The following is a 15876-nucleotide window of genomic DNA, read 5'->3' on the forward strand; positions in this document are numbered from 1 at the left end:
CAAAGATGATGGTCACCCGCCATGCCTGGGGCCGCCCGGGCAGCGCGCGGCCTCCCGGCGCTGCTCCGGCCGCGGCGCAGCGGCGCGCGAACTACAACTCCCGGCGGGCGCCGCGGCGGGGGCGCGGCGCGGAGAGCGGCAGTGTGAGCGCAAGGCACGCTGGGAAGTGTAGTCCGGAGGGAGAGCGGCTGGGAGGCGGGAGGGAGGAAGAGAACGGAGGAAGAGGAGGGAAGGAGGGAGGAAGAGGAAGGCGGCGGGGCCGGGCTGGGCCGCAGCTGGAAGCGAAACCCCAGCCCTTCACGGGGTCTGCGTCTGGCCTTTACCAGCGCTTCTCTCTTTGCTCGGGTTTTTTTGGGAGGGGCCTGTTTTTTTTTATTTTTTGTTTTTGTTTTTCCGTGGTTTTCTTTGGGGTTGGGTTTTTTTGGTTTTAAAGATGATGGTCACCACAGCACATTTATCTTTCCTCCCAGTACATTTCTCCTCTGACATTATGCTAAAGATGCAAAAAGGGTTTCCAAGAATGCTAACACAAAGCAGGTATCATTTTTTCACGGGGAAAACACAAGTTCTTGCCACCAGTGCAAGAAAGCATCAGTAAGAGTTCCAGTAAGAGTTCCACCCACATTAATGGAACAGCACCAGAACGTCCCAGGAATACTGAAGCCAACGGGCTTGAATATCAAATTACCAAACCGAATGGTTTTATCCCGAAGTTGCCTGATTTCTGAAGTTGTTCAGATGCACATCACGAGGATGATGTTCCCTCAGGGAGCACAGGACACTCCTGAGCCCCCCGAGGAGATCCACGCCGGGAGCGGCTGGGTGCTCACAGCGGTGGAAAAACACCCCAAAACCCCCAAAACAGCATAATTTGTTTGCATAAACAGCAGAAAAGCAACGCGAGCTGCCGGTAAGACCGCAGCGGGAAGGATGAATGAAGCCTCAATGGGGTAATTATAAGGTAAATGATCTCTTATTAACTAAGCCTTCTTTGGTTTCATTAATACCTTGAAGGAGCCCGGGGCGGCAGCGGCGACAGTCAGCGACAGCCACACGGAAGAAGGACGGCGAGCGGCGGCCGGAGGTCATTTCTGAGGCGCTGCAAACACATTCGAGGGCAGTTAGAAACGATACTTGGAAGGCGGCTCGGAAAGAAAAGCAGATTATTCCTCAGTCCTGCAGCAAGGACGGAACGCTTCGAGCGCAGCAGCCGAGCAGGAGCCCACACGCACCGCGGGAAGGGGCTCGGCGGCTCCCGGCCCCACAGGACACGGCCGCGCCCGAGCCGCCGCCGCGGAGAGCCCGTCCCGCCGCCGCCGCCCGTTGTTTTTCCGTGGTTTTCTTTGGGGTTGGGTTTTTTTGGTTTTATTTTTGGGGGGTTTTTTTTGTGCGTGTGGGTTTTTCTGTGTGGTTTCCTTTTTTGGTTTACGTGGTTTTGGTTTTTTGGGTGTTTGGGCTTTTAGTTAGTTTTGTTTTTTAATTCCGTGTTTTTTGATTCCTCCACAGCAAAATGCTTCCCATATCTCCAAAGTCCCTGAAGGATTTCAATTTCCAGCCTAAATACCCAGCTGAGTGTGCTCTCCTTTATTTCCTCTCTAAAAGTCCCATCAAAACCACTGCATCTCCTCTCACTGGCCTGAGAGGTTTTTTAGGTTTTTTTTTAAAGTGTTTTGTAAAGTAGGTTCTTCATTAATCTGTTTGTCTTAAGCTGCTTAAAAATACTCATTGGCTGTATGGAGAGCCAAGCTTAAAAAAAAAAAAGTGCAGGATTTGTGGAGGATTGAGTTGAATTTCTCAGCTGTCTGGAACTGGCATTAGTGCTCAACATCCTAAGATCCTAATATTCCTGCCTTCCCTGGTACTCACCAGCCCAATTTTGGCTTCAGGAAGCAAAGTCATGTGGGGTTTTTTTTTTCCATTTTGTGATTTTACTGCCTTCTGCTGGTCAGAGATGATCAGGTTGAGCTTAATTTTTTATAATCAGCACATGATCTAACATTTAGCTGCAGTGCAAATGCCAACAATAGATGCTTTGTGTATTTCTTGGTGTTTTGTTTTTTTTTTTCCCTGCAGCCTCATGGATATATTTCACATAGGAGGGTGGATCAGGAAAGATGAGTGTAGGTTTTAATGTGCAGACTACACCTTGTTCCAAAAGTCTGCTGTTGGCCTGAAGTGGGGATGTAGCAGATCACCTTTCTAATCCTTCCCTGCCTTTCAGCTCCCTGCTTGCCCTTTGCTCCCAAGATAAAGAAAAAAGGATTTAAAAATAAAAACCCTGTTGCTGTTTGCACAAACTCATTAAACTGTGACAGTGCAGAAAGAAAGAGGCCTGCTGCCTCCAGAATTTCACGATCTGTTCTAGGAATTACAGTTGTTTAAAGTTTTATCTTTGCTTTTATTCCCCGAGACAGAGATGGATGTTCTTGTCTGTCTGTGTAGGGGCTGGAAGGTGGAGAGCTGAGGAGCTGACAGGGCTTGGATCTGCCTAAATGTACAAGGAATTATCCAGCTGATCAGAGGAAATGGCTCTTCCCCTTCCTGCTCTCAAATTTAATAACCATGCCCTGAATTGATGGGCCACACCTGGATATACACTGTAAATCCCCTGGGCGGGCAGGTTATGAGAGGGAAGGTATTTCTTTTCTGCTTTTTTTTCCCCACACAAAACAAAGCTTTGATTGCCAAATTATCACTCAGGCAACCATAAATAATTGTCTCTAAAAGAGAGAGTTTTCTTCACATCCACCAATTCCTGTTTCTGTAGGAAGGATTTGCAGAGGGAGTGGGAGGGAACCGAGTCCAACAAACTTGTAACAAATGTCACAGAGTTCACACTTTCAACGTTTTTGTGACATAAAACCATCTCTGAGCTCCATTTGGATGTCATAAAGAGATTTTGAAAATCTGTGTTCCTGGAAAATATAATTTGTCTCTTCTTAATTTTTTTGATAGGTAAACAAGGTGGGTAACACCAAGTGGCAATGGAAAGATGAAAAAATTAGAGGAGATACTCTGATTTGTGGAGATACACAACATTTATCCTCCAAACACTGCAGAATGGTAAGAGAACACTGGGCAGTGGGGAATGAAGCTTCTGCTCCTGTTCCTGCCACTGTTCCATCATCAGTAATCTGCAATATATTTAGAAAAGCTCATTAAACATTTGGCCAAATGTGCTTTCCCAAACATTGTTGCCTGAGGAGAGCAGACCTTAGGTCAAGTAGCTGGAGAGAAGGGAATTTTCCTCGTTTATTTTTAGTTCCATTTCCTAGGGAAATAAGCCATCTGTGGTCTGTTTCCCTCTGGAAAGTTTTGAAACTCCTCAGAATTCAAGTTCGCAGAGCCTGAGAGATGTTAAATAACTCCAGTTTTTGTGGGAGTAGCTGCTCAGGTAAAAAGAGACCGTGGAACAGGAAAAAGGGAAAACATGGGAATTCAGACTGTGTGAATTTGTGCATCCTCTCAAGCAGCAGTGAGGGTGAAAGGGGCAGCAGGAGCTGGATTGCTCTGATGTGGTTCCCCCCAAATTAGCCAGCAAACTTCTGCTGGTACCCCTCAGTCCCTCCAAATCCAGATTTCCTTTCTCTGTCCCAGGAGTAGGGTAAGGAGGAGGAGGCTTCAGCAGGATACTTGGAAGAGTCTGTGCCCAGGCTACCCTTAATGTAAGATCCTAATGATGCAAGAGGAAATAACACATTAATGCAATTTACAGAGTGTTGAACTGGGAAAGGTTGAGAGCTGTGCTCGGGGTGGAAGCATAAACTACAAAAATGATAAACATGAGCAGGAATTAATGGAAAGAATTAATGGAATCTCACTTGGGAAGACTTTGAGTCCTTCTCTGGGAAGATTTAATTTCTTGAACCCACCTTTTGAAGTGAAGAAATCCTAAAATAAATGTGCCAGGAGACAGTAAAGCAGAAGTGAAGCTGCCATCAGACACCACCATGTGAAGAAGGCTCTGGAAAGGCTGGTACAGTCCTGTGGGTCTGTAAAGGAAATAACAGGGATGTCATGGATGCAGTGCAGGATTTGGAGAGTCCTCCCTCCTTAAATCTGGTTTCTCCAGCACAATTTGGGTGCGGGGCAGCCTGAGAACAGCAGCACATTCTCTCTTGCCAGAGCTGTCCAGAGGAGATGGTGTTTGTGACACGCGTGTAGCTCTTCACATTTAAACATTGGCCAGGAGAGGCAGGGGTTTGGCCCTTCCCGGGTGCTGCCAGGAGGTGGCTCCCTGCATTTGCAATCCCTATTTACAGCTTTGTTTATGGAATTACTCTGGTTGTTTTCCGTGGAAAATGTTTTCCCTGCCTTTGCCCTGAGGAAGTTTACGTCAGAAGAACGAGGAAGCCCTGGGCTCAGGAAATAATCTGCTAACAGGCAAGGCAAGGATCAGTTCACTTTTGTCCAAATGTTTTCTGGCTGTGATCCAAAGGGATTTTTCCTGTGCAGAACCTGATCTTGTAAGATTACTTCTGTCAGGCTCTGGGAGTTACATCTGTGTTGGTAGGGTGCACTTACCAAATTTGATTATAGCCCAGTAAAAGTCAGTCTCAATTATAAGAAGATCATTTTAGTCACATGTTTTAAAGGATGTAGGTGGTTCATGGACAGGTACCCTGGAGAATTGATTAAATGCTGCTTCATTCTCCCCCTTTCAGTGTGAGAGTGGATCAGAGTCCTGTGTCCAGGACTCCTTTTTGGAGGCAGGGATGCTTCCCAAAAGCTGATATGTTCTTCTGTTGGAATCCAGCGTGGAACAAGCCAGGTTCCTGCTTTGCTTCCTAAAACATGGTGAAGAATTACAGTGTGTTAAAGAGGAGTAGCTATTCACTATCCTCATAATGCTGGTAAAGTTCCAGGTTTTAACTTGGTTACTATGTAGCCTCTATTCAAACACTAATTAAAATTAACTTGGGCTGGTTGGAGGTATTAATTGCATGCACATAGCACCTCCACTTTTGATTTGTCTTCACCCTCACTCTGAGATACCAGACACCCTTGAGGACAATACATGGGCACAAAAAACTGTGCAAAATAAACAGTGTAACATTCTCAGTACATCATGAATCACATAAAATTTCCCCCTGTTTTAGAAGAAAATGGTTCCATCTTTGCTGCAGGAAAACTTGCCACACAACTGTTGTTTCTGAATCAGAGGGATCTGCTAGTTCCTAAAGAAGTAATTTTTTTGCAGACTGTAATTCCATGTAACAGGTTTCTCTGGTGGTCACATTGTCCTCTTTGCAAAGCCTGTTTGTTTCTTCAGGCCAAGCATTTCCTTCAGTTAATTCACTTCTAGGATGACAAAACAGGAGGCAGAAGGATTGTGACTGTGTCTGTAAGAGGCAACCCTCACCTTAGTACCCAAAATAACACCCTGACATCACCACATCAATCCCCCCATATTGTTACCATGATTTTTTTTATTTGGCATTATTGGATTTATAATGGTCAAAGACTAAATTTTTTTTTTCCTCTCTTATTTCTTCACTTTTTCCTTGACTTCTCTTGGTTAATGCTGCATGCACTGCAAAATTTAGGGTCAATCTACAGAAGGTCTTGGGGTTTTTTGCAAGGTTACATGTTAGTGAATTCACAATGTTAGTGAATTCTTACTATTTCAACCCACAGACTTTGTAGACTTTTGCTGGTCACTATCTGCAAAGTCTGTTTTTCTGAAATTCACTGGGTGTTGACTATTAATTTAGGGATTCTGCTCATATTTAACCCAACTATATGGAGAAAACCTATTTCTCTACAAAGCAATGCCCTCCTGATGTGAGGGCAATAGTATAATATATTATATATATTATTGAGATATATATATATAATCAATGAATATAATATTGATATTATAGATATAGTTTATATAATATCTGTATTGATAGAGGTGCATTTTATATCCAGATGGGATGGCTGGAGCTCCTCTGGTCCAGCTCTCAGCTACAGAAAAAGTCAAGGAAAAGCAAAGGTGACATCAAAATTCATCAAGCAGTGCCCAGACCTAACCAAGGTCCTTTCTCTGTGGTAATGACTGGCAGGAGGGGAAAATGAAACCTAAAATCCCAAAGGTCTCAAACGAAACCTAAAGTCCCAAAGTTGTGTTCTCCCCAGTGGACCTTGGATACTCGGTGCCCTGTGTGTCAGGGCTGCTGGGGCTGGGCTGCTCTTTGCACCCTCTGGCAGCAGGAAGAGTTTTCCTTTCAGAACTGCAGGATTCCCAGTTTTGGTCTCAGAGTTTGGGTTAGGCAGGGGTATTTTTGCCCTCCTCCATTCCAGACTGGTGCCATTTTGGGGAGAAAAAAGGGGGAAGAGGAAGCGTTGCTGGTGGTTCCTGGTGTTTTGGTCTGTTCTTGTGAGCACACACACTCAGATATGGGAATTTGGTCTTAGAATTCCAAACTGCTTTGGGTTGGAAGGGAATGCTCATCCAGTTCCATCCCCCTGCCATGGGCAGGGACACCTTCCAGTATTCCAGGGTGCTCCAAGCCCTGTCCAACCTGGCCTGGGACACTTCCAGAGGTTGGGCAGCCACAATTTCCGTGGATATGAGGAGGTAAATCTCTTACCCCATCCACACTGTGGGATGCCCTTTTCTGGTGTGCAATTCTACACACAGGCAGCAGCTCCAGAGCAAGAGTCTTTTGTCTTGACAGAGGTCTGTGGGATATTTCCTCCCCTCCCCCTTGGAGAAGAACATCCCTTTCTCAGTGCCTACAATGGGTCTTTGCTTCCCAGGATCTGTGTGTGCCTGCACGTGTGTGACACATGACAGCACCTTTGTGTCCTGGGGCACAGCCTCGCCCACAGGGGATTCACTTGGTGCCTGCATTAAACCCCCTGGGATCACTCACACACCGAGGTTTTTGCAGATTTTGGGGCACTGCCTGTGTGAACACACACAGCCAGCAGAGCAGAGGAATTACACCCAGCTGGAAATCAGCAGCTCCTGCCAGGGGAGGGATTGGTGTCCTCCATGTGAGGGAAACCTTCACACGACTCAAGCAGATGGAGTGGGGGGAATTAACACTCCTGCTTTTGGACACTTCCTGGGTGACTATTAATAGTTCCCTGGTTTGGATTAGTGCACAGCCTGTGTCGGGTAGCAGGGACTTGGTGTTATCTGCTAGATCGTGTCCTGGGCTCAGGCTTCTCCTGAAGTCACAAAACAGTCTTTTTTGTTAATGACTCCCCACCTTCCACCTCCTGTTCCCATTAGACAACCCCAAACCATGATGTGGTTGGAGACGCTGGTAGTAATGGCATGTTTGGTGGGAATGGATGGTACAATCTTCCAACCATCTCCTGAATCATTGTTAGGGACAGTTTTTAGCCTTTTTGAAGGAAGAGATGGGATGATATGGGGCAGGATTGACTGGGAGCCCAGTTTTGTCTGGCCAAGGGACCTGGCCATGCCTTGCAGACCCATGACACCCAGCAAGGTCTTGAGCTGCAGGAATTTCTTCATGGAAAAGGTGATTAGACATTGGAAGGGGCTGCCCAGGGATGTTTGGAGTTCCCACCCCTGGAGATATCCAAGGAAGGACTGGATGTGGCACTCAGTGCTCTGGGCTGGTGACAAATTGAGGATCGGGCACAGCTTGGACTCGATGCTCCTGGAGGGCTTTTCCATCCTCAGTGATCCTGGGATTCTGGTGCTCCCAAGGGTTGGTCTGGCAGCAATTTTGGACCGAGGACTGGGGAGCGATTCTAAGGAGCCTTTTCCCCAAACCACCGGCGGATCCCCATCAGTGCCGAGAACAACCCCAGCTGCTCTGCTCTCACTCGGGAACAACGCGGCACCGCAAGGGGAGCCCCAGGCCGGTGGGGGTCAGGACCCTTGGGGACAGGGGAAGGGATGGGGAAGGGATGGGGACAGGGGCAGGGACGAGGACAGGGATGGGAATGGGTACGGAGGACGGGAACAGGGACAAGGGCATGGATGGGGACAGAGGACGGGGATGGGCACAGGGGCACGGATGGGGACAGGACGGGGCCGGCGGCGGTCACTCCCCGCCGTATATCTGCGAGGAGCGGCCCCCCGGCGGGAAGGGGAGGAGGCGGCGGGCGCGGCGAGCGCCGGGGGTGGGAGCTGCGCCGCTCAAGTGCGCGGCTCGGCGGAGCATTACGGCGGCCGAGCGCTGCCCGGGCCGGCAGCGCGGAGCCCGCAGCGCGGCCATGGCCGAGCGCCGCGCCTTCGCCCAGAAGATCAGCAGGTACCGGGGGCGGCCGGGCCCGCGGGGCTGGGCCCCCCCGCCCGCCACAAAGGGCCGGGAGCGGCCGCGGCGGCCGCCGAGCGCGGGGCCGCTCCCCCGGGGGAGCACCCGCGGGGAGCGGGGGAGGGAGGAAGAGGAGGGAAGGAGCCGTGGAATTCCGCTGCCGCGAACAAAGGGCGGCCGGGCGCTTTGTGCAGCCCCTCCGGCCGCACAATGGGCGGCACGGCGCTTTCCTGGCCGGGCCGGCCCTGCCCCGGCCGCCTCCCGGCGCTGCCCCGGCCCCGCACCTGGGAGGGGAGCGCCGACCTCCCTCCCGCTGCTGGAAAATGGAGAGAGAGCTCCCTGCCAGCGCCTTCCTTTTGTGTGTGAGCGCGGCTGCTTCGCTCCTTGGACCCGCCGAGCTGCCTGAGGCTCGCGGGGCTGAGCATCCTCGGGTTTCTCAAAGTTTGGTTATTTTTTCAAGAGGAGTATTTATGGAAATTTACCTGCCGACGGCAGGTTTCTGCAGATTTACATTCCGTGTTTGGTATGTGGTTCCAGGTGGGAGCAGTTTCTCTGTTAGCAGGTCTGACCAGGTAACCTTTGGTGACCATGGTACCTCTCCTACCTGTAGCCAGCAGTGGAGTGAAAGCGAGATCCATCAGTTGTGCCAGAGCTGTTCAGCAGGATGTGGACAGTAGCAGAAGGAGTCTCATTTTCGTGCCATTGAGTGAGAAGCTGTAGGTACAAGTAGTTGCAGTTAGAGAAGCTGTGATGGAGAAGGTCGTGGGCAAAGAAACAGGAGGTCAAAGGACAAGGGTGGGTAGGAGGTAGAGGAGTGACATCAGTCCCACCCCACTCATGATCTGGAAGCAGGTGAAAACATTGCTCTTCTCTTCAGGTTCTCTGCACATTTTGATGTGCACCAGCCAGGAGTTAGTGTGACAGATCAAGGAATGGGCAGAGATGGATTTGCTGCCGGACCGTTTTTCCTGCTCCTTGGTTGTAGTCATAGGAATGTCACATGAGAGACAAGCCCTGGCAGTCAGAGTGTCCGAGCTGGACAGCCCTGGCAGGAAGTTCAGTGAGGTGGCCCTGGGTGACCACTGTGGTGCTCAGCAGTCCTGCCTGGTTCACTGGGTTGTAGACAGCTGTGCCACATCTGAGCACCTTTTGGGCTAATCTGGGTTGTAGCACAGCTGTGCCACCTCTGAGCACCTTTTGGGCTAATCTGGGTTGTAGCACAGCTGTGCCACCTCTGAGCACCTTTTGGGCTAATCTGGGTTGTAGCACAGCTGTGCCACCTCTGAGCCCCTTTTGGGCTAATCTGGGTTGTAGCACAGCTGTGCCACCTCTGAGCACCTTTTGGGCTAATTGATCCACTCGCTGTGTTTCCCAGTGTGGTCTTTAAACAGGTCTGGTTCACCTGTGCCTGTAGAAGGACCCAGGTGCTTTGCAGTGAAGTCAGGGCTGTTACATCTCCACCTTTCTTTTACACTTGTAAGGTTGCTGTGTTTTCTGTGGGGTTTTCCATGTTGTAGTGTCATATTCTGAGAAATCTCAAGTTCCTGGTTCATGGCCTGCACGTCCAGTGCACGTGAAGGCAAAAACTTGTGGGGATGCCCAGGCTGGGCTGCTGTCCTTCCTTCTCCTGCTGGCACAGACCTGCTGGGAATGTTGCTGTTCCAGGGGATGGGAGGTTGGAGCAGGCAGTGCACGGAAGTCCCAGAGCTGTGCTGGTGGCTGCTGGAAGCCCTCCCCAGTTCCATTGTTTCAAGAAGAATAGATCCCTCACATTTTCACACTCTGCCCCCCGGTTTGGCTGACTCATCGAGGTAGATGCAGCATTTGTCTTAATCACAGGAAACAGCCATGCTGCTCTTGCTTTGCCTGTGTGCTCCAAATGGATGTCATTCAGATCCACCAAGACAAATTCCTTTAGTCCAGCTGCACGTTTCTAAACTGGTTGTTGCAGTAGAGGTAGAAAAACAAACATGGGATGGGCTGAGCCTTTTCTTGGAAAGTCCAGGGATGTGTCCCTCAGCTCAGATTTATCTGCTGTGCTTTCTTCAGCCACTGTGGTGCCCCTCAAAAGCATGATCAGAGTGCTGGTGCCATGCCCTGTTTGCTCATTGCATCCAAATCTTTAAATATTGGGCAGAGCCTATCAGTAATTGCCCCAGCAGTTTCAAAATATCTTTTTAAGAATATGTTACAAGGTGTCTTCATGATTAGGGCCTGCTGAGTTTTTGCAGGATGGGTTTGAACTAGAATTTGGCCATCACTAATTCTTCTTGACTCCATTGGAAGAAACTCCTGACTTAAACATATATAATGGGTTAATAAGATCTTGCATGAAATTGCTAATTTTTATTTGCAAATATATTGGTAGGAAATGTTTTTAAGCTGTAGTGGGTCACATCTTTCTGCAGCATCCTGATGCTTCTGTAGCAGCATGGGGGCTGTTGCTTCCATCTCAGTGTGAGAGCAGAGCAGCTTCAGTGCCTCCCGTTTCTGGTGCACATTCCCAGCTGTGTTATCCCAGGACATTTTTTGGATATGGGACCACTTGGCAAAGAAATTGGTGTGGAAACCCCCCCACCCAAAGGGTCAGTCCTGAGTTCCTGGATGTCCCAGTAACTGGAGCATGTTTTATCCCAGCACTCCAGTGCTTCCTGGGACAGAGGAAAAGGTGTGCAGGGTTTTTAAAGTTCAAAAAGAGAGAAAGGAGAACTCCCCCTTCAAACCTCACACAGCAAAAACATCACAGGGATAAACTCATGTAGGCTTTCCTGTGAGCCCCTGGCTCAGTGCCTTGTCAGTGCTTTTGGACCATCCTGAGGCTGGGTTATCTGGGGAATTCAGGGCTGCTCCTTTGGTCAGACCATCACCATGGAAGTGTCTTTGCTTAGAAAAGTTCTGATCTTCCTTTCTGCTCCCACAGTGGGAGAGGATCCCTGTGACTTGGAACAGCACACCTGCCCTGCCCTCTGTTTTACTGTGCCTGTCAGCCTCACACAAACCCCACAGTGTGATTTTTACAACTGCTCTGTGTTCTGTTGCTGAGAATGTTCAGTTTTCCTGTGCCCAGCTGTCAGTGGAGTCCAGAGAAAACAGTTTTTAGCTGGTGGGTGCAACCCCTTCCCAGGTGCTTCCATGTGAACAGGAACCCCATGAGGTGCTGCTGTCTGGGGCTAGGGGGTCTTCAGCAGGGGCTGGTCCTGCTCTCAGACATTCAGTGACTTGGAAATTCCCCATCATCCAGGACTCTTACACTACATGGGATTCCTGGAGTAATCACAGCTTGTCTTTATGGATTTGAATTGAGGGGAAAACACTTGTGTTCACTACATTCAGAGCATCTTATTTCTGCTGCAGCTCCCATTACACTGATGGGGTGCTGTAAAAGGGGACTTGGGAAGGCTGAATTTACATTTATGTTCATTTGGAGGCCTTTTACACTCCCTGAATGATGTGTCAGGGGGACTGACAGCCTCCTTTGCCCAGCCCCAGGGTAAAGAGGGATGGTGTGAAACCTGCACCCACTGAAACCAATAGCAGAGCTGGCACTGGCTCCCAGGAGCACCAGATTGGGCCAGAAGCGTGGTCACAGCAGAATATTCATCACAGTTTATTCTCTTCCCACATCCAGATGCCATTTGCATTGTCAAAACACTGTCATGGATACTGAAAGGATTTTTAGCAGGAATTTCAGAGCATCCCTTTCCTGTTCTCCCCAAAAGTCCCACGGCTGTCCCCGTGCAGCCTCTCTGGATGTCTCATGGGGGAGTCAGCAGCACTTGGGAAGCCCAAGAAAATCCCTGACTGCTTAAAGCAAGGGAGGAGGCAGGGACAAAACCTCACAGAATCACAGAATTCACAGAATCACTGGGTTGGAAGAGACCTCCAGGATCATCAAGTCCAGCCCAGCCCCAGCACCCCAACTCAACCCTGGCCCCCAGTGCCACATCCAGGCTTTGTTAAACACCCCCAGGGATGGGGACTGCAGCACCTCCCCGGGCAGCCATTCCAGAACTTTATCCCCCTTTCTGGAAAATACTTTTCCCTGATATCCAGCCTGAATTTCCCTTGGTGCAGTTGCAGGCTGTGTGCTCTGGTTGTGTCAGTGGTGCTGGAGAAAGAGCCCAGCCCCAGCTGAGCACAGGCACCTTTCAGAGCTGTGCAGAGTGAGGAGGGCAGCCCTGAGTCTCCTTTTCTCCAGGTGAGCACCCCCAGCTCCCCCAGTGCTTCCTGACAGGGCTTGTGTCCCAGCCCTTCATCTCCAGGGCTCTGCCACAGGGCTGCCAAGGCTTCCTTCTTTGCTTGGGTGTTTTTAGCTCAAGGTGTGGCTTTGCTGTCCTGCAGGATGCAGTCCTGTGGTGGTTTCCTCAGCCAGGTGTCCTGGCAGCTCACTCCCTGCACTGCAGCCCAGGGGGGATGTTTCAGCCTCAAGAATCAAAGATGATCAGAAGAGCACCACAGGCAGCGTTGTGTGATGTTTTCTCTTTTAATCAATGGTGAGGAAAAAGGGAACATGTTGTTGCTCATCTGTGCTAATTTAAGAAGCCACACACACCCTGCAGCGGTCGGGATCAGGCTGGGCATTTCCTCAGCTGGAAATCAAACCCATTTCACTCCAAGGGGAAGGAGTTCACTCAGAAGGAAACAGGACCTGGGGTTTAGGAGGAAGGGCTGAACTGGCAGGGTGGCTCCAGGCCAGAGCTCTCCCTGCATCCCTGGAGCAGGTTCCCTCATCCAGCAGAGCTTCCCTGGGTGGTGACTCACCTGGATGGGGATGCAGGCAGGACAGGGGGCCAGCTCCTCCCTCTGCAGGGTGACACTCAGCCAGTGCCACCGGGGTTGACATCCAAGCACAGTGAGTCAGGAGGATGGCTGAACAGAGGGTGAGGAAGTAAATGATGTGTAAATGCAGTTTTCTCTCTCTGAGGCAGAACGAGCAGCTCTGCTGGGGTTGAGATGCTCGCAATGCCAGGCTGCCTTCTCAGAGCTCCCTGGGTGTGCAGTCCCTGCACTGACCCCAGGCTGAGGGACAGGCTGGAGCAACACTTCTGTAATTAGCAGGATGGGGAGAACCAATTTGCCTTGCCCTTTCCCAGTGGAGAGGGCTGTGGAAAAGGGAGACTTCCTCACATCACCCCAGGCTGGCCCTGACCCACCTTTGCTGGGAAACAGGAGAGTTCCTGACCTTGCTTGGCATCACCAGGCAGATCTTGGGCAGATTTTTTTAGGAAGGCAAAAAGAAGAACTGATATTTCCAGTTCGCTGGTTAACCTAAAAAAAAAAAGTTAAAAAAAAAAAAGGAACAATTTTTGGATTTGACCAGGCTCAGCACACAGAGGAATGATTTTTGTGTGTAGTAAAAAACCCTGGGAGTGCAAACATGGCTTCATTTTGTTATTTGCAGCTCGAAGTACTTTGAGAATGACCAGTTTTGTTTTGCTTTAGGAGCCGGTTCCAAGAGGATTTTTTTTCCTCTTCTTTGTGTGTTTTTTTTCTTTTTCTGTGTGAACCACATGCACACACAATAATTAACCAGTGAAGAAGGTCAGAAAGGAAGTGACTGGGGAAGATGTACTTTAAACATAGACATTCATGAGGCTGTGGGCTGTAATTAACTGGAATGTTTGTCTGAGGTTCCCAGGTTACATGCTGAATATTAGATAAGTTATTGAAGAGGCAGTTTTTTATTTGTCCTTTTAATTATCAAAGCTTTAATGGCTCTTTGGCTCTACCAAATTAATATTTTTATTTTTTTTTTACATTTGGAGGATATTTATTTCTCTTTTCTTGATGGGGTTTGGTGTAACCTACCAGCATTGCTCTAGGTTAGAAATAATGCTCAGGGTTGTAGTGTAACATGGACTGCTGGGCATGACCAGTTTGTCATGGACAAACAGCCTTTGGGAGTGCAGGAGGAGGAGAAGGCAAGTGTGTTCATAGAGTGATGGAATGGTTTGGTTGGAAGGGACCTTAAATCTCACCCTGTGATCAGGGACACTTTCCACCAGAGCAGGAGTTATTTGTTTTAGGGAAACTGGGAACCTCTGGGAGGAAACAGTGAGGAAGCAGCCCTGCAAGAGGAAAGCTGAGGTATTTTCCCAGTGTGGAAATACTCATTTGGTTCTCCAAAGGTTCTGCTCTTTCTCTGGAGTGAGTGATCAGGGTGAAGCACATCTGCTGAAAGGTAATTCCCAACTGGAACAACTCTAGAAAAGCCATTGGGTGGTCAGGGGAGCCCAAGGGGGACACCTGGCAGGTGGACAGGGCTGGGAGAGGGCTCTGATCATGCTGCCATAAACCCAGAGGGAGATAGATCACCCAGAAATACATCTGGAGACCAGCTAACATTAGGAGATGATTTCTGAGTGTCAGAGGCATGATGCTTTCCCTGGGGACGTGGTGTCCAGAACCTCTGTGAATGCAGTGACACAGAAAGAGCTGTGGGTTGGACTGCAGGCTGGGAATGAGCAGTAACCCCTGCAGACTCCACTCAGGAATTCTGAGGTTTACACAGTGCCCATTAACTTCACGTGGGAAGAGTTTTGACGGGTGCTGGTGAAAACTGGAGAGGCAGGAGTGCTTCATCCTTGAGAGTAATGCTGGTCCTTGGTGAAACCCACTGGAGCTTCAGTTCTGACTGGCTGTGGTCGTGCTTTGGGGGGATTTTCCAAATCCAGTGAGCTGATCAGTGCCACCCTTTGTGGCACCACATTCCTTCCCCTGCTGGACCACAGAGATGCCTGAGGAGGACAGCTGGGGACAGATCCCCTCCTCTGGCTGGACTTCCCATCTGTAAACAGTGCCTCTTGGAAATGGGGAAGGGATTTTAGTTTTTCCTGTTGTGCTGGGCTCTGATTTTTTCCTGCCAGGGCTCTGTGCCTCCTCAGGAGTGACACCAAACGCAGCGAGTGAGAGCCTGGTGTAGAGCAGAGCCCTGTGCATCCTGGGGACAAGCTTGGCCATCCCCAGCCACAGCTCCATGTGTGCTTTCCATGCCAAGCAGCCATTTTAATGCATTCCAAATTTCCCTGCAAAAGCAGCAGACACTTGGTTTGCTCTCAGTGTGTCTGTGTGTGCACACGTGGTGGGAACAGGGAGATGGCTTTTCCTGGGTGTTCCCTGTCCCCAGCAGGACAGAAGCCACCCACCAGAAGTGAAAACATCAGATAAAGGCAAACATGAAGGAAATTACTTCTTGCAGCCAGAATACATAAAACTTGATATTTTTTTTCCTCCTGCAGTCTACTTTTTAAAAAAGACAAAATAATGCTTCCTCTAGCTAATCTTATGTCCTTCCTCTGGCCTGAGGAAACATCTGCTCCCCATGGCAGCCTCAGTTGTCCCAGCCAGTTCCCTCTGAGAGTTCCCTTCTCTTCCACTGCCTCCAGCTGCCTTTGTTCCTGCCCACCAGCAATCCCAAAGGCAGGAGCCCATCCTGGTGTCCAGGTTTAGCTCAGGACAGGTTTAACCATCTTCTTGGCAGGGTTTTAGCAGCTCGTGTGCTGTTCTAATAAGCAGCACAGTCCCCCTGGTGAGATCAGGAGTCAATTAGCCATGAGGGTGCTCAAAGATACTGATACAGCAGAAAAGAAATCACTCCAGTCCTTGCAGCCTGTTCATTGCCTTATGGGCTGGTTAGTGTCTACTTGGAGCT

At 49.6% G+C, this 15876-nt stretch overlaps 1 protein-coding gene across 11 annotated transcripts in view; it reads left to right on the forward strand.

Moving 5' to 3' along the window:
- Nucleotides 1–8112: 8112 nt before the first annotated feature.
- Nucleotides 8113–15876, forward strand: part of DOCK7 (dedicator of cytokinesis 7) — a 96687-nt gene continuing 88923 nt past the window's right edge. For all 11 annotated transcript variants that reach the window (XR_005953895.1, XM_041421258.1, XM_041421259.1 and 8 more), the window contains exon 1: nucleotides 8113–8222. Coding sequence is in view for 10 of the 11 variants with exons in the window: in XM_041421258.1 (XP_041277192.1) it covers nucleotides 8185–8222 (38 nt within the window). In the remaining variant the exon portion in view is untranslated. The remainder of the gene's footprint in view (nucleotides 8223–15876) is intronic.

This window comes from Onychostruthus taczanowskii, unplaced genomic scaffold (genome assembly GCF_017590055.1).
Source record: "Onychostruthus taczanowskii isolate IOZ18803 unplaced genomic scaffold, ASM1759005v1 scaffold7, whole genome shotgun sequence".
Taxonomy (NCBI): Eukaryota; Metazoa; Chordata; class Aves; order Passeriformes; family Passeridae; genus Onychostruthus; species Onychostruthus taczanowskii.